Consider the following 25,744-nt stretch of genomic DNA (forward strand, 5'->3'; position numbering starts at 1 on the left):
TTGATCATTCAAGGAATTGCAGCAAATCTTAGTTCTGCATGAGCCTCAACCTGGAAGTTAGATGGTTGGCTCCTGATCTGACCAGGCTAGCTGGTCGTAAACACTGCAGACAAATCCCATGAGCCGCCATGGAACCCATATGGTTCAGATGACAGGACATGTCTTGAGAATGTTGGACAGTCCAGTTCAATATTTACATACAGGATTAGTTTTGATTCAGACTCGGGAAAATGTGCTGCATGTCCCATGGACAAAGAAGACTAAAGTAAAGCCACATTTGGAGAAAACCAAACATTATTTCAGTAGAAACACCTCATACCCACTTTAAGGTGGGATGGTGGAGAGGTCCTGGTCTGAGACCTGGACACCTGTCAGTCACTGAGTACTCTAGGGACAAATGTGGGGACATTCATTTCACAGCTTGGAGTTCTTGACTTAAAAAAAAAGTCAAAATAAATGTCAATTTATTTATAAAAAAAATCAAAACTGGCCGTAAAACACTGAATAAAATGGGAATACTGGTAACATGAATCATGGAGTCCAGGACCAGTTCAAGGGCCAAGTCAAGATCCAGGTCGAGGGCCTATTTGAGGTTTCAGTCAAAGATTGAGGGCTGAGTCGAGGGTCGAGATCTGAGTCGAGGGTCGAGGGCCGAGTGGAGGTCTGATTTGGGGAATGAGTCAAGGCAAGGCAAGTTTATTTGTATAGCACAATTCAGCACAAGGTAATTCAAAGTGCTTTACATCAACATTAAAAGCGGCAAGACACAATTAAACAGTAAATAAGAAATAAAATGAAATAAAATGATAAGAAAAGAGGTAAAATTATAAAAAGCACAAGTTGTTAAAAAGTAAGGGCAGTAGAGTCCAGCAGGTGCACATCTCATTCTTACAATGGCAAGAATTACGTTTCTATACGGTCAAAACGTACAAAAACCGGGTCAAATACAGTATTACAAAAGTAATCTGGGGTTGAGGGCTGAGTTGAGGTCCAGACCTGAACCTGATTGATCTGTTGTGGTGGGACCTTGAGAGTTTTTTAAAAACCTCAATGAACTGCCACAATGTTGTAAAGAAGAATGGACCAACATGTCTGTGTGTTGGAGAAACCTCAGCTGCTGAAGGTGGATCCTCAACGCTGGTCGTGGGCTACTTAGGAATGCCCACACAGTTTCTGGCGTTTGTCTTTGTGTCGTTTATTGAAAGGGGACCTAATGATACCTGTGATGTTGTTTGGCTGGTGCTGTTTTTGGCACTTTGTCAGATCTGCACTTTTATGTGGTGATTTTCTACCAACTGCAACATTAGAGGCGGATCTTTGTTCTGGTGCTTCTCAGAAGATCCTAAAAGCCGAGAAGCTGCTGATGTTCTCGTGGCTGCTTCACCTCCGTGTCCTCGTTTATTTCCTGTTTTATATGCAGCCCATTTGGCTGAAGAGGCTCTTTCACAGCCCGCGAGTCTAATGGTGTCCCATAAAGCTCTCCGGGTCAGTGGCGTCGCCACAGCGGCCCGCTGACCGGGGAGAGACCTCGTTACGTGGCCACAGCTCGTTAACTTTTAGAGGTCACATGTAGAAGCGGTCCTGCGGTTCCATGTTGGTGTTTAAAGTCTACAGAAGGACCGTCCCGGGACAACACGCCAACGGCAGCGGCGCCTTACTGCTGCCATCTTAACTGCAGTTAATATTCCTTCACTGCAGGTTCGTTTTTAGACGTTTTTTTTGTGCAGTTTTCAAGGAGTTAGCCTGCTCGCTGGACTTTTTTGTCATCGAGTACGTTGCTGAACTGCATTGTCTATCTCCCCAAGGTACATTCCCCCGAGTTGATCTGCCAAGTACACGAGTCCAAACTCAAAACATTTGGTATTTAGAAGCAGGCCCAAAGGAGGTCTTTGAGGATGGAGACCCCTCCACCACTATACCCCCGAAATCCTGTTTAGGCCTGTGTTGAAAAAATCGATTTTCCGATTGTAAATCGATTCTCATATTAATTCCTAAAAATCGATTTGTATGTCTAAAGATCGATATTTATTTTTTTTTATTTATTTTTTTTTCATCATTACATTACAACTTTTGGTATTTTTTTTTTGTTTATGCCCAAAAAAGAATAAGTGGTGCCATGCTTTTGCCTTTAAATATGTTTAAAGGTAAGAAAACATTAAAGTTTTCAGTTATAATTGCATAAATTGTCTATATTTCATTACTTTATATACTGTCTTGGGGTTACATTTGCATAAAATGCTAAAAACCAAACTCTCAAAAATTAAAAACTGGAATAGACCGAAAATGGAAAAAATTTAAACGGAATGTGGGAAAAAATAAAACTGATTTCATCCGTCTCTGTTTGCTGTCCTGGATCTGTTTGATGATTCTGACCCACGCATTCTGGGAGCTGATTGGTCCTTACAGCATCATTAGCTGCCAATACTGGCTGTTGAATCTCAATATAATACTAGTATTAATATTTTGCATAACTACAGTCATATAATTCATGCAACAGCTCAAAAAAATGTTTTAATAACACTAACCCAAATCAATATCGGAATCGAATTGGATCGAATCAAATCTTGATAATCGATTCTGAATCTTAAGAATCGGAATCGAATCGATTATTTGCATTTGAATCGATCCCCAGCCCTAGTCCTGGTTTTAGGTGAAGTCCTGACACAGTTCTGCAAAATATTAGTAATCCTGTTTTGGGGTTTATATGTTTTATATGTAAAAACTAAATACAACTCAACTTCAGACAAACAAAACTTTTTTTTAATTATTATTAGTATTATTACTAAACAGGAAGAAGGGGGGCACCCCAGCTCCCCCCGTGACTCAGTGACTTGCAGGTCCACCTTTAGCAGCAGCAACAGTTTCCTGTCGGTCATGTGGTTGGAGAACCGTTGGTCCGTTCTTCCTCCCATGTTGAAGTTTCTGAACAACAAAAACCTTTGATTTGTTAGATGTTCTGGCTGTTGTGATGCAGCTCTGCTGCTGTCACTCACATATTTTAGGTCCTGGGGCTAAAGCACAAAGCTATACCACCACCTTCCACCACCGTGCTGTTTGGTTGTGGACATTGAGACCAAACATCTCCATTTTTGGTCTCATCTGTCCGGAGAAGTCTGTTGTGATGCAGTTTTGTGGTCAGTCATCCTCCTCTGAACCATTTAGACAGACGAGGGTTTGTCCTGGAAACCTCCTGGAGACCACTCCTGGAAATATTGGCAACGGACTTGGGTAGTTTTCTTTTTAATTGCTAAAACCTTCCTGGATTACGTATCTTAAGGCCCTTGCTGATGTCTTGCTGTCTTGGCGTTGTGTGAACATACTTTTGAATGTTCTTGACCCAGTGAACTAGTAATTATGGAAAAAAAAAATTTTTTATTGTGCACTTTGTTGAAATGTTGAGAAAAAAGTTGAAATGTCAAGATTAATGTTGAAATACAATTTAAAAAATAAAGTTGAAATTTCGCCTTTTTTCTCAACATTTCCACTTTTTTCTCAAAATTGTACTTCAACATTAATCTCGACATTTCAACTTTTTTTCTCGACATTTTGACTTTTTTTCGAAGTGCATAGGGAAAAAAGAATCTTCCTCCTCTAAATATTCTTTTTATTTTTCTCCTGCCTGGCCCTAATACTCTTCCGTAAGTAACTCCTGTGGAAGCAGGGAGGGGGTACTTAAGACTGCTCACGTTATCATCATTATTATTTGTTTTCATTTTGGCCTCTTCTGTTAAACAAACTCAAAAAGTGAAGCAGTGAATGTCTGCAGGACTAAAGGAGTCGAGTGTTTGGACTTGTACATCCTCGGCCGGTGGCTCGCCATCTCAGCCGTCCTCATCGTCTAATGGCAGCGACATTAAACGACAGCATCTTTAAATCTTCCGAATACGAGGCAGCCTGGGCCAGCACACATCCGTCTGCACCAGATGCTGTTAGCGTTATGAGCTGAGCGCCGTCACCGCCGCCCGCTCCTCGCCTCCATTACAGCCCTGATGGGCCGCCTTCCCAGCCCCAAATTAAAAGGAGAGCAGCCGAGTCCTTGACGCCGAGTCTCGGTCGGTGGAAATCAGCCTAAGTGTTGTCATTAATACTCGCCGGTGCGGGCTAATGTCTGCATCATAATGTTAAGAACAGGATATCCCCTCAGTATCTGCTGAGGAAGGCTCTTTAGGGAGTTGGAGGAAACCTTTATGTGCTCTGAAATGAAGGCTAATGTTCAAAGTTTTAGATTTAGTGCCAGCTGCAGTTTTCTCTTCAGTCTCTGCAGCCGAAGGCGCCAACATTTCATCGACATCTCCTTCTCTGTGGTTTCTGGAGACTTCACACATCAGACCCAGTCTCTTCATGTGGTTTTGTTGTTGTACGAGTCACGTTTTTACCCTAACGGCTCCTAAAGAGGCGTGTTTTTAAATGACGCTGTTCATTTAGATGAGTATATCTGAGAAGCTACAGCCATTTCAATACACCTGATGTCAAAATGAAGGTAACACGGTGAGGTCAGAGCCTCAGGTGACCTCTTCGTAAGTGTTTATACAAGGACATATCTCAGGAATGCCTGGATCTGGATGACTGACTCTCTTTATGGATGATTCACTGAGCCGATGGAATCAGAGGACAGTTCACAAATCCACCTCCCTGCATCATGATGCTGCCGCCACCATGCTTCCCAGTCGTTCAGACACTCATGGCCAAGACCTGCACCTGGCAGGTCGTTCACGATCGCCTCATCAAACATGCAGTGGGAGCATGAGAAGTGAGACTTGATCTGAGGTGAAGATCTCTGGACCAGAGGATCCAGCTGCTGCAACAGCTAGAAGCTGATGATCCGTAGGCCGTCCAGCTGATGTGCTCTGGTCAGTCCTGCCGAGCAGCCTTCAGCTAAAGGGGCTTTAGGATGCCCACTAACCAACCCCGAACTGAAGCTTCTGCAAGGTTCAGCAGGCTCTTCGTCAGTTCTGATTTAAAGACATGTCTTGTTCTGATAACTGTACTAGGTTCTGTCGGGTCTTTATTCACAGCGCAGAAGTAGAGACGAAGGTAAGTGGTGAAGAGATGACAGCCCACCGTTGACAACTGCAAGATTAAATCAAAACCCTAAAATGAATCATGTCATCCATCCATCCATTATCTATACCCGCTTTATCCTTTGCAGGGTCACAGGGATCTGCTAGAGCCTATCCCAGCTATTTTCAGGCGAGAGGCAGGGGTTACATGAATCATGTCATGACTGCAAAATCTAGTCATGGAGACCAAAACTGGTTTGATTTGAGACCAAACCATTCAGTTAGCTTGAGCTTAACTAGTAGAGATGTGGTCATTTCCATCCATAGACTGGTCCGGGCCAACTCAGAACCTTCCAGGCCAACTCAGAACCGGTTGCACCAGTCCGATGGTTCACTTTTCGAGACAAACATGAACTTGTACAACGGATGTTTGACACCTTGTCTGAATGAGTTACTTTCTGTTCTCATGTCTCAACTCTGTCCTTCATTTCAGGGGTTTGGTGACAACTCCGTTCTCCCAGACGACCTTTTTGAAAAAGAAGAGGAGGAAGAGGCAGAGAAGGAGCTGATCCTGGATGGAGGTCTACCTCGGTATGCATCCTCCGTGATATCAGACCTTCTGCCAGCGGAGGAGGTGAGGGAGATGACCGTGGACGAAGAGGAAGAGGAGGTGAAGACGGAGGACAGGGAAGAGGAGATGAGGGGCTCCCTCCACAGGAAGCCACCTCCCTCGTGGGATGAGTGGAAGCGTTTGTCCTCCGTCAGGCCTGTAGGAGAAGAGGAGCCATGTGTGGGGCCGAGCGATGAAGAGGTGGGTTTGATTTTCCAGCAACAATATTTATATACAGCAAAGTGAACTTAATGGTCGAGAAAAGCGTCACCAGCGGCTACCAACACTACATCTAACCAATCAGATACGAGCTCCAAAAGTGGAAGATTTTGTCACATTTCTGCTGCTTTTCATCTTTATTTGCCAATTAAATCGTCGTATCATCTACACTAAATAAAAATGCAGAAAAAAGTAGTCTCCCAAGAGAGGTGCCCTGAGGAACTCCACACTATAAATATGTGGGAGAGGAAAAACACGCACCTGACATCCTGACCCAGAGAACCAGCTCAAGTGGCTCCTGTGGATGTGGCGGAGCAGTGGGTCTACATGCAGAGTTTTAGATGAAGGTGGTGTTTTATATCCACAAGGAAATATCAGTATCACTTGTTGAGGTTGAACCTGTAGGACCATCTGATCGGGATGGAAAGTAGAGTATCGTCTGCATAGAGGTGTTGGCGATGGATGACGATGGATTGGAGATTCTGGACCTGGGTGGAATCTGATTCGGTACCAAAACAAGAGCCTTGGACATCTTGAGAGCTGATTGCTGAAATGACATTATTGATTTCAGATGAGGACTATGGAGGCGGAGGAGGAGGAGGAGGAGGGGGAAGGGCAGAGATCTGACCTTGAAAGTATAGTGTCTGCAGGATCCCTGGTTCTGGGTGAGAAAACCTTTGTGTTGGGGGTTGAAGTTCCTGCTGTGAAGGGGTGGAACCTCAGCCATGTTTGTGTTTCAGGCATTCCAGACTTCAGAGACAGTGAAGCCGACTCGGAGCTGACCCTGACGGACACCGACACCGAGTCAGTACCCGTTAACCCCCGCCTTTCCACTGTAACGAACGGTTTCAGAGGTTAAATACCCGTGTGTTCACGCGTCTGACTACCCAGAATTCCCACGCCGATCTTGGTCCTCAGGCGCAGCAGTCATTGTTGTGGAGTCGTCCACATCTTCATCATCTATATGTCATCGTGATGTCTTCTCACCATTTTCATCTTCTTCGTTTTGTCTTCTCGGTGTCTTCTAGTCCTCCATTCATCCTCATCATGTCATCTTATTCTTTTCTTCACTCTTTCATGCCTTCTTTTTCACGTGTTCTTTGTGTCATGTTTGTTGTCTGAAAGTCCTCTCACTTTTTTCGTCATCATGTCTTCTACTTCCCTTCATATCATCGTCCTCCCAACTTCGTCATCTTCTCATCTTTAGGTTGTCTTCTTGTCGTCTACTCATCATCTTTGTGCCTTCTCATTATTTTCAGTTCGTGTTGGTGTTTGTGCACATCATTCTCTCTTCATGCTGTCATCTTTGCAAACCGTTGTCTTCCCGCTGTTGTCTTTGCTTTTTGTCTGTCATCTTCATTTCTTCTCATCGCTGTGTCCTTCAGGTTGTCATCTTGTCATCTTTTTCTACTCGGCGTCTTTTTCAATTTGTCTAATAGGTCAAGACTGATTACACCTGAAAACTTTATGCAACTGTTTAACAGTTTTATACACGCATGCATTAAACCAGCAACCAGCAGGTTTACAGCAGACTTTGAGGACTGACTTCCTCTCGGTCGTCTGATGGTCGTTTGGCTCCCTCCTGTGGTTGAACCACCACAGTACGAGTCCGGCTCAGTGTCTCTTATGGCGCGTTTATACTAGTGCCTACTCGGCTCGATTCGACTCCACTCGCCTTGTCCTTGTTTCTTTTCGATACCCAGATGAGAAGTAGGCGTGATTGGAGCGAAGCTGCTGTGACGTATTTGATTGTGTGATCTAAACGAAGAAGACAACAACACTAAAGATGTAGAACCTGGAGGAGATGATGGATGTGCTGCTGGGTCTGTGACTTGTGTTCGATAACAAGTTAAAAAATGAGAGTGAGAGAAGCTTCAAGCGGCAACGCTTTTTTTTTTTTTAGTCTTATTTTAGTTTTTTTAGTCTCGGTGCTGCTGAAAAGTCAGCTGGAGCCGCAAGCAGCTATGAAGTGACAGAGCTCCTGGTGGATCTGGTCGTTCCTTATCGCCCGTCTAGATCCCTTTTTAATTCTCTCCTCAGCCACCAGGTTTATGAACATCTGCACCTCAGAGTTGGATCACCAAACAGACTTTTGCGCTGCCATTTTCTGTTGAATAAAATGAACAAGACGCCACGAGTCAATTGATTTCTGCCTCCGGACTCAGATGTTGACGGCCCAGCCCCCCGACCAATCGGTGGCCTGTAGTGTGATGATGTCAGATACAGCCGACTCAGCCGCTTAGAACATCGGCAGAATAGATACAGAAAAGTATCTACTCGGCACGTTAGACCCCTTGTGGAGAAGCGCAAAACCGGGGCGAGTCGAGTCGGGCTGAGTAGGTACTAGTGGAAAAGCGCCACTAGATGGCTTCATGACTGACTTAAGCAGCCTTTTAGGTTTCTCACCTCAACAAAACGTCACAGCAGCAGGACTGTGTCTGCCAAAAACAGTTAAATAATTGTTTCTCTTCGTGTTTTTTTCCAATGGAGATCTGCAAGAATGACCAACACAGCGCGGAGGAAAAGGCGGAGCCAGGGAGGAGCCTTTCTGCCAATGAGAGGAGGCCACAGGTAGGAGAGTAGCCTCACCTGCAGCTCGGTGAGCGTCTGCAAGGGTTTGACATCTGCTGGTGTTTGCAGCGATCTGCCCGAGAGAGAAGAGGGGGAGGGGGAGGAGACGCCCGCCTTCAGCCACTGGGGGCCGCCTCGCAGGTAAGACGGGTCACACGATCACCACCTGGGAATGTCAGGGTTTGACCCTGTTGTTTGTGATTGAACAATTAAAATCATGAATCGGTCAGATTTCAGTGAAAATCTCTATTCATGATGTTTCATGTTATCTGACGTCTGTAAGACTAATCTGAATCTTATTTGTCCGAAGTAATACAAACCTAAATACAAGTATCAGCGGCCTGTGAAAACTGTTTTACACATTTATGAATATTCTTCCTGCAACTTTTTTTTTTTTTTTTTTTAAATATTTTTATCCCGGTTTTTTTCCCATTTTTACCACCCCGTGCTCCTACCTACTGATAGTCCTGGGCATTGCCATCCTCTACCAACCCCGGGAGGGCCCTGCACTGAGCTCAGGTCTCCTCCTTAACCTGAGGAGTGAGCAGGCCGCATCTTTTCACCAGACAGGGTGGGGTTTCTCCGGCCGAACGTAGCGCGTGGAAGGATCACGTTATTCCGGCCGGATCCTCCCCACCCCATCTGGCGCCCCGGTTGGCCAGAGGGAGCATGTATAGCCCAGGACTGTGTGCATGTTTTTGTGAGGGTAGCTCACACTAGCTACCCAGGGGAACACGGGGAGAACATGCAAACTCCACACAGAAAGATCCTTTCGCCAACCCCACCCATGGTGTGGGCACTGAAGTCATGGGGGAACTAACACGCACTTCAGCACCCACAGCGTCCCCCGGCGGGAATCGAACCCAGGACCTTCTTGCTGTGAGACCGCTGCACTACCAGCTGCGCCACCGTGCCCCCTTCCTGCAACTTGACATTCAGAACATTTCCTGAGTGAAAATGTCACTTATAGTTGCTAATTTCTTGATCTTTTACAGCTTATTTTCTGTCTGATTTTTTGTTGGTCATGTTATCATCATCATCTATAAATTCAAATTCATTCTTCAAACTTATGCATTTTGAAAACTATTTACATTCATACTTTAGAGATTTGGTGTAAAACTTGAGCGAAAAGAAATCATCGCAGAAAAAAGCAACAGTACAATCAATTGAAAGGGTTTAACAAGTGCAAATTGAATTGACGATGACAAGAACGTAAACAAATAGACCATAACGTCAATAACATTCTCTGCAACAAGAAACATTCTCAACATTAACTTCACAAAACTGGAGACCATTTAGGCTACATAGTTGAAATTAAATAAACATACTCTAAAGCCGAAATCTGGAAATATAAAATGATTTCACTCAGAATGTCACCCCGTGACGCTACAGACACTAATGGTCATGTGACAACCCCTTCGGATCATCATGTCACTCTCGTCTTCCGCCATTTACCTCCGTCTCTCAACCGCTCTCACCACTCTGAAGAGATTTGATGTTGGGACTTCATGAAGGCCTACGATCTTCTGTTTTATTCCCGCCCACTTGAAATCAAACCGTGATTGGTCGATTTACCTGTCACTCTCCACACCAAAACACATAGCTTGGCCTTCCCTGAGATTGGTGAAGTCATAACCAATAAATGAGCACCTAACCGGGCCTTGATAGAGACAGATCATTCTGATGACAGGTTTTCAGGACATGAACTTGACAGTAAACTTAATTTTAGAATATAGATGAGAGAAAATCTGTTAAATATATTGTATTAAATAAAATGAGATAGAAACAAAAAAAATGTTTTATTGAATACTTTATTATTATTATCATTATTATTATTATTATTATTATTATTACATTTATTATTATTTCTTTTCTTTTTTTTGAAGCCTTCTCTGAAGCCGTAGAAGGCCCTGAAGGTTCCCCACTAAAACGGATTTATATGCAGATGTGTAATGGCTGCAGTTCCTCTAACGACCACCGGGTGGCGCTGCCGTCACACTAACGCTGTGCTCACATAGCAACGTCCCACAAACTGTCAGTCTTTTCAATCTCCATCGAAGAGGGCATTGTTGCAAGATTCTTTGAAAGAATGGCTGATGAGGTTGTATTTCAACTTAATTAGTCCATTAACTAACTCAGCAATGTGCTGATGTTCCAGCCAAACAAACCAGCAGATCTCAATTTCTTTTCTGCCATCAAACATCTCTTTAGTGTTGAAATGATTTTGAAACCACGTACTCCGTGTAATGTAACAGAGGGGTGTGTCCTGCAGGGTAGAGGTGTGGCCTGAGGAGGGCCAGTCTCTGGGGCTGAGTATCGTCGGGGGGCAACACGTCATCAAACGTTTGAGGAACGGAGAGGAACTGAAAGGAATCTTCATCAAGCAGGTGCTGCCCAACAGCCCTGCACACAAAACCCAGTGCCTGAAGACCGGGGACAAGATCCTGGAGGTAAGTCCTCCGTACTGGAATAATTAGTTCAATTTAAATTTTCAATTGTATCTATATAGCGTCTTTTACAACAGAAGTTGTCTCCACAGACCCAGAAAATGACCCCCGAGCAATTATTACATAAACATAATATAAACAATGGCAGGTAAAAACTCCCCTAGTGGGAGAAAAACCTTAAGCCAAACAGTGGCAAGAAAAACTCCCCTTTAGGAGGGAAGAAACCTGGACCAGGACCTGGATCATAAGTGGGGGGGGGGGGTTTCAGGTCAGCATGCAGCTCCTGAGGCTCTGACTTGCAAACATGCACAGAAGAGAAGGAGGTGGTGTCAGCCTCCTTAACCCAAACTGGAAGTTGGTTCCATAGTAACGGTTCCTGATAGCAGAAGACCCGTCCTCCAAATCTACATTTGGATACTCTAGGAACTACGAGTAAACCTGCACTCTCTCTCACGCGGAGCTAAGTCGTTTTGGGTTTTATAAGCAAGTGATAACATTTTGAGTTGGATTCAAGTTTTACTGGTAGCCAATGGAGTGAAGCTAACGCTGGAGAGAGACGTGGTCTCTCCTAATGATTCCTGTCAGCCCTCGCGCTGCTTCATTTATGATCAGCTGGAGGATATTCAGAGAATGACTTGGACATCCTACTAATAACATTACAGTAATCTAGTCTAGAAGATACAAACATGTGAATTAGTTCTTCAGCATCACTCTGTCAGAGGATTTTCCTAAACATTGCGATATTATGGAGATGGAAAAATGCTTTCTTACGAACCTAATTAATATCCTGATTAAACCTCAAATCCTGATCGTAAATAACACTGAGGCTTCTCACAGTTGCACTGGAAGCCATCGCAACACCATCTAATCCCTTCCTAAGGTGTTTGGAACAAAAACGATAACCTGTTTTATCTGAATTTAGAGGCAAAACATTTCTGGACATCCAGTCCTTGATGTCCCTAAGACATGCCTGAAGTTTAACTAACGGTTCTGTTTCATCTTCATAGACAAATAGAGCTGCATATCATCAGCATAGTTATCAAAGTGTATGCTGTGGTTCTGGATTCTACTTCCCAACGGCTGCATGTATAAACTAAACAAGATTGGCCCTAGCACTGAACCCTGCGGAACACCATAACAGACCCTCGACTGTTCTGAAGAAACCTCATGTACATGAACAAACTGGAACCAGTCAGATAGATATGATTTAAACCAACGTAGAGCTGTCCCTTTAATCCCAACAACATGCTCTAACCTGTGCAGTAAAATGCTGATCTACAGTGTCAAAAGCAGCAGTAGAACCAGTAGACACTAATCCCTTATCTGAGGTCCAGTAGAACCAGTATGGACACTAGTCCCTTATCTAAGGCCATAAGAAGGTCATTCGTGACTCGAACCAGTGCTGTCTCTGTGCTATGATGCATTCTGAACCCTGACTGATAAATTGGTCCAGAATTTTAGACTAATTCAAGAGCCTGGAGGTGGGGCTTCAGGATCCCTACCTAGACAGTAAAATAACTGCTTTTACTGTGCAGTTACTGTCCCGTCCTCAAATGACCTGCTGTGTGTGTTTGTGTGTGTGTTAGGTATCAGGTGTGGACCTGCAAGCTGCCAGTCACGCTGAGGCGGTCAGCGCCATCAAGTCTGCTCCGAGCCCCGTTGTCTTCGTCGTCCAGAGTCTGTCAGTGACTCCACGGGTGAATATACAAACTACACACACATCTACACACACAGTCACAGTGCATTTATGTATTTACAACTGTTTCCTTAAAGCAAGGGTTTTTGGTTGGGCTCCTCGAGGTCCAGCATCCTGCATGTTTTAGATGTTTCCCTACTTTAACGCAGCTTGAAGCAAATGAGTCTGTGAATAACAGACTTGTACAGACCTTGATGGCAACAAGCTGATGACGAGCATTAATGTGAATCAAGTGTGTTACAGTCAGGAAGCAACTAAAACACGGAGGACAGCGAACCTCAAAGACCAGAATTGAAGACCCCTGCCTTAGATTCTGAGTGATATAGCCTAAATATAAAATTGAAGTTTTTTTTTAAAGTTTTTATCTTTTTTTTCTTTTTTCTCATAAAACATTGAAATCGTCGCTCCAGACACCGTTAAATGTTTTGGGGTGTTTTTAGATGTTTTTTTTTAGATATTGTTGTATGTTATCAGGGGTTTTTATTGATTTTTAGCAGTGTTTTCAAAAAATCTGTGTTTCTAAATGTTTTAACTTTTTTTAGCTGTTTTAGATATTTTCAGATGTCTTGAGGCAGTTTAGATGATTTATTATTTGCATTTTTATTTATATATTTTGAGGCATTTGTACCTTGGATGTCATTTTCGTTTTTTTAGATGTTTTAGTTGTTTTTAGATTGTTTTTTCAGGTTTTTTTTGCTGGTTTAAAAAAATAAATGTTTTGAGGTATTTTTAGGGAATTGTACCCAAATAGATGTTTTTTGTGTAGGTATTTTTTTAGCCTTTTTTTTAGATGACTATTTTGAGTTGTTTTTAGCTGTTTTTAACTATTTTGCAGTGTTTTAACTATTTTGAGCTGTTTTCAGCTGTTAGTTAATTATTTTAGATGTTTTTAGATGTCTAAAAAATGTCTGACACACTTGAACCATTTGTTTAAGATGCTGCAGTCAAATTGTCAAATTGTCGTCCTCACTGGACACAAAGAACTGGACAAATTGGACACATCCCCTGTCATCCACAAGTTTCCGAAGAGTGCCATTGATTTTGGTTGAACATTAGGTGCACCACATTATAAGACATAATATCAATGAGTGGGTCTATTTCCATACATAAGGCGCCTGATAAAACATATGAAAACAGTCTGGTAAGTCGAACTTTATTCAACTAACTCACAATAACAATAACTCATTCATCTTCCACAAATCCACCAATAAAAAGTGCCGGAGCTAAGCATCGTACTACGTCCTGTTCTCTGATTGGTTCATCATTGCCAGCGATAGCGGACACCTGAAGTTAGTGTGAGGTTGGAATGTTGTATTCCAACATTTAACTACGTTAGCTTGACGTCTAATTATAGTAAGGTAGCACTGACTAGATGTTGGATGATGGGTGCTTTCCAGCGTTATCTGACGTTGTCTGATGTTGCAACCCGTATCCAACCAAGGACCGACTTTAATGTGTCACCTGACTGGTCCGACAATCCATCAAGCGGAGCGGCTTCGTCACTACCAAGGTCATACTAAACCATTTTGACAGATTTTTGAGCGCAGGGTACCACGGTGTACCACAAACTCCAGCTGTGCCGATAAAACAAGGGTATTTGAGACGAAGTTTGTGATTTATTCATTTTTATAAATGTGTGTGTGTGTTTCAGCCAGTGTCTCTGATGGCTTCCAGCTACAGCAAACACAAAGCCAAGAGGACCGAGTCTCCGGTGAGACCTGCAGCCACTGTTCATGTTTGAGGGAAGCCAAGTCCGGGAGAGGGCAGTATAGGGCAGTATACACGAATCCGGCGACCGGTTTGTGTGCGCCGCCATCTTGCGGCGGCGCCATTGCTGCGGTGGCAGGTGTCAATCTGCCACCGCAGCGCTGTTATTGTAACCTGACGCTCTACAGCATCATTATAGCTGGATTGATGATGTTAGACAGTGGCCTTCCATAAATAATGAAGGTATCTTAAATTAATGCTGATGTTAATTTATAAATAATGATTTGTTTGAGCGATTAGCAGGAAAGAATAGAGGAATAGGGAGATAAGGGAGTGTATGATTAAACACTGTAATATAGCTCTCTCCACCTCCTCTCCTTACGAGGCACGTCTGCACAATTAAATATTACATGTTTATGTTTTGTTTTATTTTAGGTATCCAAGAATATTTTATTGATCGCCTGGCATCCGATGACGAAAAAAAACGCAATTACAGGTCTCTAATTGAAGGGCAGAACTATCTCAGCTCCGGATGATACAGAATACATACATAACCCCAATCTGCAGATAAAACTAGTTTGTTGAGGAAAAAATATCAACTCTATTTGTAGGTGCAGAAGAAAAAAATAATCTCACGAGGAAAAGAAAAATATTGCTCACGCCATCGGAGCCTCTTCAGCATAAAAAAAAAGAAAAGAGAAGTAAGAGTAATAAAAAAGATGTACTGTATGTTGTTATATTATACTAATTTATTGAAACACATGGCGAGTCAAACATTTACCAAAGCAGCTGTCAAACACTAAACAATGTAGTAAGACGTCGGTTGTGCAGAACTGCGGCAGTAAATCCTCATCGGAGCTTCATTCTTTAGTAGTGATTTCATATGAACCCAAACCGTTAATAATCATTATTTTCTCCATATACCGCTCCCTGGCTTCCTTGTTTAAGGTATCCAGGTAAATTCCAGTTCCTTTCCAGCAGTTTAACATCTTTTTTTTGCGTTCCGTCTGTTCACTTGGTGAAACAGAAAAGTAGTTTTGAAAGTCCCTCCCGTCTTCATTCACTATCAAAACAAATGCACGTGACGGGACAGGAGTTTTCCGATGATACAAATACATTAAGAGAGCCTGGCAGGGAGCGGAGTAATAGATCCATACGTATATATGTCTATGGGCTGGAGCGGAGGAGCGGAGGAGCGGAGCCGCCACCGCAGTAATGGCGGCCGCTCAACTTCCGGGTTTCGCCGGATTCGTCTATAGGGCAGTATAGGGCAGTATAGGGCAGCAGAGGCCAGCAGAGGGCAGCCATGTCCAGTAGAGGGCAGCAGAGTGGGCAGAGAGGGCAACAGTTTCCAGTCATGTCCAGTAGAGGGCAGTATAGGGCAGCAGAGGGCAACAGTTTCCAGTCGTGTCCACTAGAGGGCAGTATGGGGCAGCAGAGTCCAACATAGAGCAGCAGAGTTCAGGAGCCACACCTGAGTTTATCAGCAAATTCATCATCTATGACCACATGTGCCATTTCAGGGTGACGGGTATTTAAACCAGGAACATTTTTTGCTGGGAGGTGACAGCCTACCTCTAAGTCATCATGTTGCCTCTTCACAGCTCAGTTTAAAGCAAACATAACCTCAGTTCTTTTTGTCTGTGTGCTACTATTTATTTAAAAATCAAATCCAACAAAGATTCAGATTCAGACGACTTTATTAATCCCTTTGGGAGGTTCCCTCTGGGATATTGACATCTCCATCTCACAAACACAACACTGTCATTTAGAAATCAAACGCCCCAAAAGCCAAACGCACATATAAAGATAAACAGATAAGAAGATAAAAAATAAAGATAAAAGTAAAAGGTAAAAATAAAATTTTTTTTTTTTTTTTTAAAAGCAGGCGTTTTAGCAGTTTGCGGGCCTGGAACATTCAGGTGTGTGTTAACACAATGCCAAGAGACTAAGACATTAGCAATGGTCTTATAAAACGCCACAAAGTGTTCATGAAACCATCTCCAAACAATTTAGAGTGACAAAGATGAAAAGACCGAACCAGCAGGGGGTTGTTTGGGGGAGTTTCCAGGAGGAAACATCTGTCTGAAAAAGAATATGGAACCACGGCTGAGGTCCATAAAACTGCATCAGAACAGACCAGCAGACTTCTGGGACCATGTCCTCTGGACAGATGTTTGGTCTTAATGTCCAGAACTACATTTGGTTAAAACCAAACGGAACATTCAGCAGAAACACCCCAGTGTCAGGCACGGTGGTGGAGGGGTGGTGGTCTGGGGTTGGGTTTAAGGCACAGCCGCAGAGCTGCTTCACAACGGCCAAAAATGTAACAAAGGTTTTTGTTGTTCACAAACTTCAACTTCAGAGGAAGAACGGGCCAACGTTTCTCCAACCACATGACAGACAGGACACTGTTGCTGCTGCTAAAGGTGGACCTGCAAGTCATTGAGTCACAGGGGACCTGGGGTGCCCCCCTTCTTCCGGTTTAGATTCATTTTTATTTAAAATGCAAATTTGTATTTATTTATTATTTTATAAAATAAGGAAACAGCTGCTGAAGGTAACAGCAGCAGCAGGACATCTCAGGTAGGGTCTATATTAGCAAGATACTGTAAGTAACTGGGGAGACGAGGAGATCCGCGAGCTACTCGGCCTCGGAGCAGAGGATAAACCAGCTTATTATGGCACTTTTCCGCTAGTACTGACTCGCCTCGCCTCGCCACGCCCCGGTTTTGCACTTTTCCACTAGGGGTGGAGGCGGGTGGAGGCGTGCCGAGTAGATACTTTTCTGTAACTACTCCGCCTAGGTTCTAAGCGGCTGAGTCAGGCTGCATCATCACACTACAGAAGCAACAAAAGCTAAAAACGTGCAGCCGGAACCCGAAACCAGCCATGTGACCTGTCGGTGTGTGTGTGTGTTTCCATAGAAACCAGAAGCAGCTCCGCCCCCCCCGAGACAGCCCCCGCCCTACCGACCTCCCAGCCAATCAGAGGAGGAGCTGCCGTCAGAGCTGCAGGAGGCCAGAGGTGAGGTCACCTGCCACAAGCTTCATCAGCTTATTTTATTCACAAAAGAACAGAGAAAACATATCAGACGATGGAAGTGAGACATTTTTGGGCTAAAAAAAAAAAATTTTAATCTTGAAATTTCACCTAATCTGAAGAAATCTCTGTATGAAGGATGAAAAAAAGGATGAAATAAAAAAAACTATTAAGGCCATGCAGGAGAAAAAATATTTGAGAGGAGAAGATTTCTTTTTATTGTGCACTTCGAGAAAAAAGTCGAATTTTCGAGATTAATGTTGAAATACAACTACGAGAAAAAAGTCGAAATTTTGTGAATAGAGTCGAAATTCGAGAATAAAGTTGAAATTTCGAGAATAAAGTTGAAATACATTTCAACTTTTTTCTCAAAATTGTACTTCAACATTATTGTCGACATTTCTACTTTTTTCTCAACATTTCGACTTTTTTCTGGAAGTGCATAATGAAAAAAAATCTTCCTCCTCTAAAATATTATTTTTATTTTTCTCCTTTTTATTATTTTTTTTTCATTATGCACTTCCAGGAAAAAGTCGAAATGTTGAGAAATGTCAAGTTTATTCACGACATTTCGACTTTATTCTTGAAATTGTATTTCAACATTAATCTCGACATTTCGAAGTGCACAATAAAAAAAAAATCTTCCCCTCTCAAATATTTTTCTCCTCCTTATTCTTCCGTAGATAGCACAGTTGGGCGTCTAAATGTAGACTGAAGTTGGCTCTCGCTGCACTGGCCCTGAATTAGCCCTGTTATCTTGTAGTGTGTGACTCTAATTGAGCTTTATTTTATCTGTAACCGTGGTCTGTTCCAGTAGGAACATAAACCTACTCCCTTCTCCCCGACTGACTTGATTTCAGAGCTGTGAATAAAGACCCAGCAGAACATAATTATGCCTCTGCCCTCCCGGGGTTGGCAGAGGCAGCAATGCCCAGGACTGACTTGGGTAGAAGCACTGGGTGATAAAAGGGGAAAAAATCAGGGATAAAAATATAAAAAAAAAAAAACAACAACAAAAAAACATAATTATTCAGAAAGATCACATGTCGCCTTGTGTTGTTAACGGCACTAATGGCGCTTTTCTACTAGCACCTACTCAGCTCTACCTCCGCCTGGTTTCTTTTCCATCAGCTGGATCAGAAGTAGGAGGTTGGAGCGAAGCTGCTGTGACGTATTTGATTGTGTGATCTAAACGAAGAAGACAACAACACTAAAGATGTAGAACCTGGAGGAGATGATATATGTGCTGCTGGGTCTGTGACTTGTGTTCAATATCAAGTTAAAAAATGAGAGTAAGAGAAGCTTCAAGCGGCGACGCTTTTTAATTTTGTTTGTTTGTCTCTGCGCTGCTGAAAAGTCAGCTGGAGCCGTGAGCAGCTATGAAGTGACAGAGCTCCTGGTAGATCTGGTCGTTCCTTATCGCCCGTCTAGATCCCTTTTTAATTCTCTCCTCAGTTGGATCATGAAACAGACTTTTGTGCTGCCATTGCCTGTCGAATAAAATGAACAAGAAGCCGTCCGAGTCGCTCTTTCACTTGATTTCCACCTCCTGACTCAGACGTCTGACTCCAACCCCCCGACCAATCGGTGGCCTGTAGTGTGATGACGTCAGATACAGCCGACTCAGCCGCTTAGAACCTCGGCAGAGTCGTTAGACCCCTGGTGGGAAAGAACCAAACTGAGTGTAGGCGAGTCGGGCTGAGTAGGTGCTAGTGGAAAAGTGCCATAAGATACCAGTGAGGCTCTGGAAGGTTCTGGGTTGAAGCTTAGTTCAGTGTGGTTTACGGCTGCTGAGCAGGACTAAGCAGAGGATTCCAGCTGGACTGTCATCACCTTGAACCTCTGGCAGCAGCTGGATCCTCGGCTCCAGAGACCACTACTCCTGGTTTCAGATGTTTCAGTCTCATACTGGGAATAAGGATGCTTGGACATCATCAGTATCAATGTAAACTAACATCAGTGAGTGTCACTAGTGATGAACTGAACTAACATGGGCCTGTTTTAGTCGGCTTCCAGCCCGTTTTTTTTTCTTTTTTTCTCCCATTTAAGCGTTTTGGGATTTATCTGGATTGTGTGGAGTCACTTCTCACCAACACGACAGATCTTTTGAAGTCGGAGATCTTGTCATAAACTGCCGTACATGTCAGCTGTAGCGTGCGCTAGAAACCATTCTGGCCAGAGAGTCCTGGAAAAAGAACGTATGGACGTTTGTTTCAGTATTGTATTCACTAAGATCCAAATGAAGTCTGTTATTTCTGCTCATATGTCCAGGTGTAAATACTTTTGACAATGATACTCCATTCAGTAGCGTCCTTGGTGAAGTATTTCGCTAGTGCCACCTTCGATGACCTGCAGGTATTTAACTTCTGTTGATGTGAAACATTAAGGCTAAGTGGCTAGTTTTCATGTGCTATTCACATGTTTGACAGTTGTTTTTAGCATTTATTATGCTACTGTAAAAACTATTAGAAGCTGATCACATGACTCCTGGAACCAGCTTCTGCTGTCGTTTTGCGTTGCATTGTGGGATACAGTATGTGAGGTAGACGGGTTACTTTTTCCCGGATGTTCTTTCCATCCCGATATGTTTAGCATCGTGAAGCTGCTCACATCTGATGTTTTTTGGTAGAATCGGTTCGTACTACTGTAGATTTGATTTCAAAAACAATTTTACAGCTAAGCTAGCCAAGCTTTTAACTTGTTACGCATTTAAACGCTTCACACATTCAAGTTTTATGTTATAAAGGTTGGACACATGCAAAAAGTGTTAGCTTAGCATTGCTAACATCCTAGTTTTAATGCATTTCCAGTTTGGTTACCTGAATATTTTACGCAAGTTTTGAAGTCATATCAGTAACTACAGATTGTAATTAAACTCCTGCATTTATCATTTTACGTCACATTTGAATCTTTATCCGTATAATTTTGTGTCTTAACTCAAGTTCTTTAGCTAGCTCTCTTTGTTTTTCACTTTTTATACTCAGGCGTGCTGCAGTGCATGATGGGTAATCTTGTTGCTCTGTTCTCTTTGAATGGATCATTTTTGGTCCTGATTGTAGCAGCTGCAGAGACACAACATCCCTGCATATCGGAGATGATCCGATTAGCCGGGTTTATCTTTATTTCCGTCATGTCATTGAGCCTTGGATCGTTTCGATTCTTCTTAGTTTACTTGGAGTTACATCCCTTTGTCCTTGTTTAGCTTGGTTCATCTGCAGTTATCTCAGTTTATATCAGTTCACATTCATTTATCTCAGATTATCACAGATTTTTTTTTTTTTTTTTTCTTATAATCCCAGTTTTTCTCAGAATGTATACATTTATGTTGGATTAATCTCAGTTTGATCTCTTTTTAATCTTAATTTATTTTGGTTTATGTCAGATTGTTTGGGTTTAATATCAGTTTATCTGGGGTTAATCTCAGTTAACTTCAATTTACTCTATTTTCTTCGTTTAATATCAGTTTTTCTTGGTCTAAATTTATATTATTTTGGTTTTACTGGTTATTAGTTTCACAAATCTTATCTTATCTTTAAAAAAGTTTTTTCCTGGTTTATCTCAATTTAATCTCTGGTTATCTCAGTTTATTTTAGTTCATCAATGTTAAATCTCAGATTTTCAGTCCATCTTGGTCCATCTGTTATCCTTGTCTATTTCAGATCATTTTTGGTTTATCTGAGTTTATCTCAGTTTAATTTTTGTTAATTAAATTAATGAATGAATTAATTAATTAAATCTCAGTTTATCTGAGTTTAGTCTTGGTTTATCTCAATGTATTTCAGTTTATCTTGCTTTCATCTTGGTTTATCTGCATTTGTCTCGGTTTTTCTCAGACTTTTGAGTTTTCTCTGTTTATCATCTTGGTTTATTTTGAGTTGAAAGTTTGAGTGTTTGATTAAAAATATCTGCCTCTGAGCTATTTTTGAGTGTTTTGTGTGTGTGCGTGTGTGTGTGTGCGTGTGTGTTTGTGTGTGTGTGTGTTAATGTATGTGCTTTTGTCGTTTCAGGCCTTTTATGAACTGGCCCCTCCCCCACTCATCTGTAGTGCTGCTGCAGATCCACGTCATCCGCCTTCCATTATCATTACTATTATTATTTGATTTAGGACTCAATCCTCTCAGATCTCGGCGTTCACTTCCTCTTCGGGGTTTTCTAGCTGCCTCCTCTGGTTTGGGTGTGTCTGGTTGGGTGTCTGGCGTCTGCAGCAGGCGGACGGGGTGGTGGTTTCTGGCTTCTGGTTGAGCCTATCAATGATTGTAGTGGAATGTGGTCTTTGTATCTGGACTCTGGCATCTCCTGATGGGGCTGGTTTAGAAGAAGTGTTCCTCCGAGCTGTCTTTCCTCTTAAACCCAAACTGATGATCCCTAATCATCCTGGAGATCATTTAATCAGTAATGAATCCTCTTTCCATCAAGAAAATATAGTGTTTGAAATTATCCTAATCATGTTTCATGTCTTTATATAATCTGTTTTACTCTCCAAAACTGTAGTGTAAGTGAATAAATGCTGCAGGTTGTTGTGACTTAAGTTTCTGTTATAATTTCTCCAGTAAATTCTAAGTATCGAATAGGAAGATATATATATATATATATATATATATATTTTTTTTTTAGAACTTTATAAGATTTTTCAATATTTTTTAAGACAAACAACCCCACATATATCCCACCCTCCCCGGTTCCCACATACAAAGAAGATAATAGCAATAAAACATAATATGTAAACAAAGAAAAAAAAAAGATAAAATAAAATACATAAATAAAATAATATTACTAATAATAACAACAATAATGATGATAAAATAAATAAATAGATGAATAACACATGAATGGTTAAGGGTTACACATTAGTCCAAACATTTGTCAGTTTGTTTGTTAGTAGTACAATTGAGGGTTTCCACACATCCGAGTAACACTGTAAACATGACAAAAGTAAATGCTAAGCTACATCATCGAAAGACAGCGTGAGGAAGAATTCTAAAAAAGGGGACCAGGCCTTTATACATTTTTGGCTAGATTTGAATCTGTTGTATCTGAGCTTTTCTAAAGGTATAAAAGATATCACATCTTTGACCCATTCTGTGAATGTTGGGGGTTTGTCAGATTTCCAATTGCGGAGGATAAAAGTCTCCAGGCTATGAAAGAGTAAAATTGGCTTGAGGAGAGGTAACTGGTGCATCATCCATGGGAACTCCAAATATACAGTAGCAGTCATAGGGTTGGGTTCAATAATTATATGACAAATGGTCGAGAAGGCATTGAAAATATTCTTCCAAAATGTCGTCAGAGACGTGCAACCCCAGAACATATGTCCAACAGAGGCAGGCTCCAGGTGACATCTTATACAAGTAGGGTCAACATCAGGATGAATTTTAAATTTTTCTCTCGAGAAATGCAAACGATGAATTACTTTGAATTGAATCAAACAATGTCTAAGACATAAAGAGGTGGTATGAATGCGCCCCAGAGAGGGTTCCCAGATCCCCTCTTCCAGCTCTAAATTTAGATCTTGTTCTCAGGCTGATTTGGTTTTGTCCAAGAGAGGAGGGCCAATATCCTGTATAGTCATGTATATCTTTGAAATACTACAACCTTGGTGTATGGATTCCAGTCTAGTATAGTGTCTATTATGCTCTTGTCCGGCATAGATGGGAATGAAAGATGTTCTCTAGCAAAACTATGAACTTGGAGGAATCTGAAAAAGTGAACACTAGGTATCTCATGGACATTTTGAAGGGTTTCAAAAGAGGCAAATGTGCCGTTTTTATATAGGTCACTAAAGAAAATCAGACCCTTGAGGTGCCATGTCTTAAAAGCCGAGTTCGCCTGTGAGAGCGGAAAGAAATGATTGTCAGTCAAAGGCATATGGCCACACATATTAATAAAACCAAAGGGTTTTCTAAATTGGGACCAGATTTTGAGGGAGCTACTAATCACTGGATTATTAAAGCGTGACTGACTGCCACCTGGCAGTGCGGAGCATAACATAGCCACTAGAGAGATCTTGGGATCTGTACACATTTCCATAGAGGCCCAGATTGGGCCCTGCTTGTGTTTATGGACCGCAACCCAATAACTCACTTTCGTAATATTCGCAGACCAGTAATAAAACATGAAATTAGGCAATGCCACCTGATGCTCTTGGCAATTCTAAAAGAGCTCTTCTGGCACGTGGCCGGGCTTTATTCCAAATAAAAGTGGTGATACAGCTATTAAGATCCCGGAAGAAGGTTTTAGTTAAGAGTAAGGGAATAATTTGGAATAGATATTAAAAAACGAGGCAAGACTATCGTTTTAATTGAGTTGACCCTGCCTGCTAATGAGATGGGCAATAAAGCCCATCTCTCAAGATCCAGTTTTGTGCGGTCTAGAAACTTCTTAAAGTTATGCTCATACAGATCCTTATAGGATCGAGTAACAGAGATTCCCATGTAAGTAAATTAATGAAGTTCCAATTTAAACGGGAGATCAGTATAAGCAAGATCCAAGGCCAGCTGGTTAATTGGAAAAAAAAACGTATAAAAATTCAATTTATAGCCCGAGAGCCTACCGAAATGAGTAAGTGTGTCAATGAGCCGAGGGATGGATTGAATTGGATTTGATATGTATATGAGCAGGTCGTCCGCTTAAAGCGAGGCCTTGTGTAAGGAGCCCCCCCTCTCAATGCCAGCTATTCTATCATCCTCTCTGAGTGTTATAGCTAAACGATCAATAGCGATATCAAATAAATATGGAGAGAGAGTACAACCCTGGCGGACCGAACACTGAAGGCCGAAGTAATCTGAACATATAGAGTTGGTCAAAACTGCAGCCTTAGGAGCCGTATAAAGAAGAGTGATCCAATTGATAAACGATGGGCCAAATACAAACTTTTCTAAGACCGTTAGAAGGTACAGTACCTGCAATCAATACGATCGAAGGCCTTCTCCGCATAGAGCGACAGTACCGCTTCTGGCCACTGGGTGGACTGAGAAGAGTAAAGGACGTTGAAAAGCCGACGCATGTTATAAAAAGATTGTCTACCAGGCACAAAACCAGTCTTATCAGGTGCAATAATCTTAGGGATCACCGTGTCAAGCCGATAAGAGAGAATCTTAGTGAGAATTTTATAATCACAACAGAGAATACTTATGGGCCGATAAGCACCGCAGTCCAGGGGATCTCTGCCCTTTTTAGGTAAAACTGCAATAGTAGCTTGTGTCATCGTCTCCGACAACCTCTTGGCTACAAATGCTTCTTTGTATACTGAACCTAGTATGGGAGTTAACTTTGCGGAGAAGGCTTTATAAAATTCTATGGGGAAACCGTCCGGCCCCGCTGCTTTGCCGCTGTGTATAGAGTTTATGGCTTGAGTGATTTCCTCCGGTGATATGGCAGCATCAATATTAGCCCGAGCCGACGGCCCAATTACTGGAATGTTAATTTTGTCTAGAAAATCATTGATTTCCGAAGTATCAACATTGGACTACTGTGTATAGAGATTACTATAAAACTGTCTGAACTGATCATTAATGATTTTAGGATTTGTGGAGGTCTCTCCTGATGTTATACTTATTTCTGGAATAGCTCTGTCTGCTGCTGCCTGCTTAAGTTGGTGGGCAAGGAGTTTACCCGACTTATCACCATGTTCATAAAACTTCTGCTTAGACTTAAATAGAAGATGTTCAGTATGTTTTATAGACAGGTTATCAAATTCTGCTTGTAGCAGTAGACGTTCTTTATATAATTCAGGATCGGGGTCAACAGAATATTTTTTGTCTACATCAGCTAATTTAGTGGTCGGTTCTGTAATACATTTGGTTTGTGTCTTTTTTTCGAAAGCCGAATAAGAAATAATTTGTCCTCTTAAATAAGCTTTGAGAGATTCCCAAATAACAGTAGAAGACATACCCGGGGTGGAATTAATCTCTAAATAAGTATCAATGTGACCGTTGAAAATTTTCATGAAACTATCACTGGACAGTAATAGAGGGTTTAGTCGCCAGGTGCGCTGGGGTGCTACGCTGTTGGGAAAACACATATCCAGCTGGACTGGGCTATGATCAGAGATTACTATATTGTGATATTGACAATTTGTGACAAATGGGAGAGAGCCACTATCAAGGAGATAGAAATCGATACAGCTGAAGGAACGATGGACATGAGAAAAATATGAGTATTGTTTAGCGGTGGGATTAGCCAGCCTCCAAGGATCTGAAAGTTTATACGCATCCATGAATGATAAAACAACCTTACCGGATTTGGAAGTTGTACTGCCGGTTCTAGGTCTGGATTTATCTAAGTCAGGATGTTGAACAAGGTTCCAGTCCCCAGCCTGGATCAGGTAATGAGTGTGGAGGTCTGGTAACTTTGCTATAAAACGAGAGAAAAACTGTGGATCGTCCCAATTGGGACCATAGACATTAGCCAACACCACCTGCGAGCCAAAAAGATTACCAGAAACTATCACGTA

General features: G+C 42.1%; 1 protein-coding gene across 5 annotated transcripts in view; it reads left to right on the plus strand.

Annotated features, from left to right (window-relative positions):
- patj (PATJ crumbs cell polarity complex component) overlaps window positions 1-25,744 on the plus strand; it is a 128,095-nt gene that overhangs the window by 66,516 nt on the left and 35,835 nt on the right. For 4 of the 5 annotated variants that reach the window (XM_061738106.1, XM_061738109.1, XM_061738107.1 and 1 more), the window contains exons 21-29: window positions 5,494-5,811; window positions 6,401-6,494; window positions 6,570-6,633; window positions 8,320-8,400; window positions 8,470-8,541; window positions 10,673-10,850; window positions 12,434-12,544; window positions 14,195-14,254; window positions 17,178-17,277. In XM_061738106.1, coding sequence (XP_061594090.1) covers window positions 5,494-5,811; window positions 6,401-6,494; window positions 6,570-6,633; window positions 8,320-8,400; window positions 8,470-8,541; window positions 10,673-10,850; window positions 12,434-12,544; window positions 14,195-14,254; window positions 17,178-17,277 — 1,078 coding nt within the window. The remainder of the gene's footprint in view (window positions 1-5,493; window positions 5,812-6,400; window positions 6,495-6,569; window positions 6,634-8,319; window positions 8,401-8,469; window positions 8,542-10,672; window positions 10,851-12,433; window positions 12,545-14,194; window positions 14,255-17,177; window positions 17,278-25,744) is intronic. The other variant, XM_061738110.1, reaches the window with a different exon arrangement.

The sequence above is a fragment of the Cololabis saira genome, chromosome 13 (assembly GCF_033807715.1).
Source record: "Cololabis saira isolate AMF1-May2022 chromosome 13, fColSai1.1, whole genome shotgun sequence".
NCBI classification, from domain to species: Eukaryota; Metazoa; Chordata; class Actinopteri; order Beloniformes; family Belonidae; genus Cololabis; species Cololabis saira.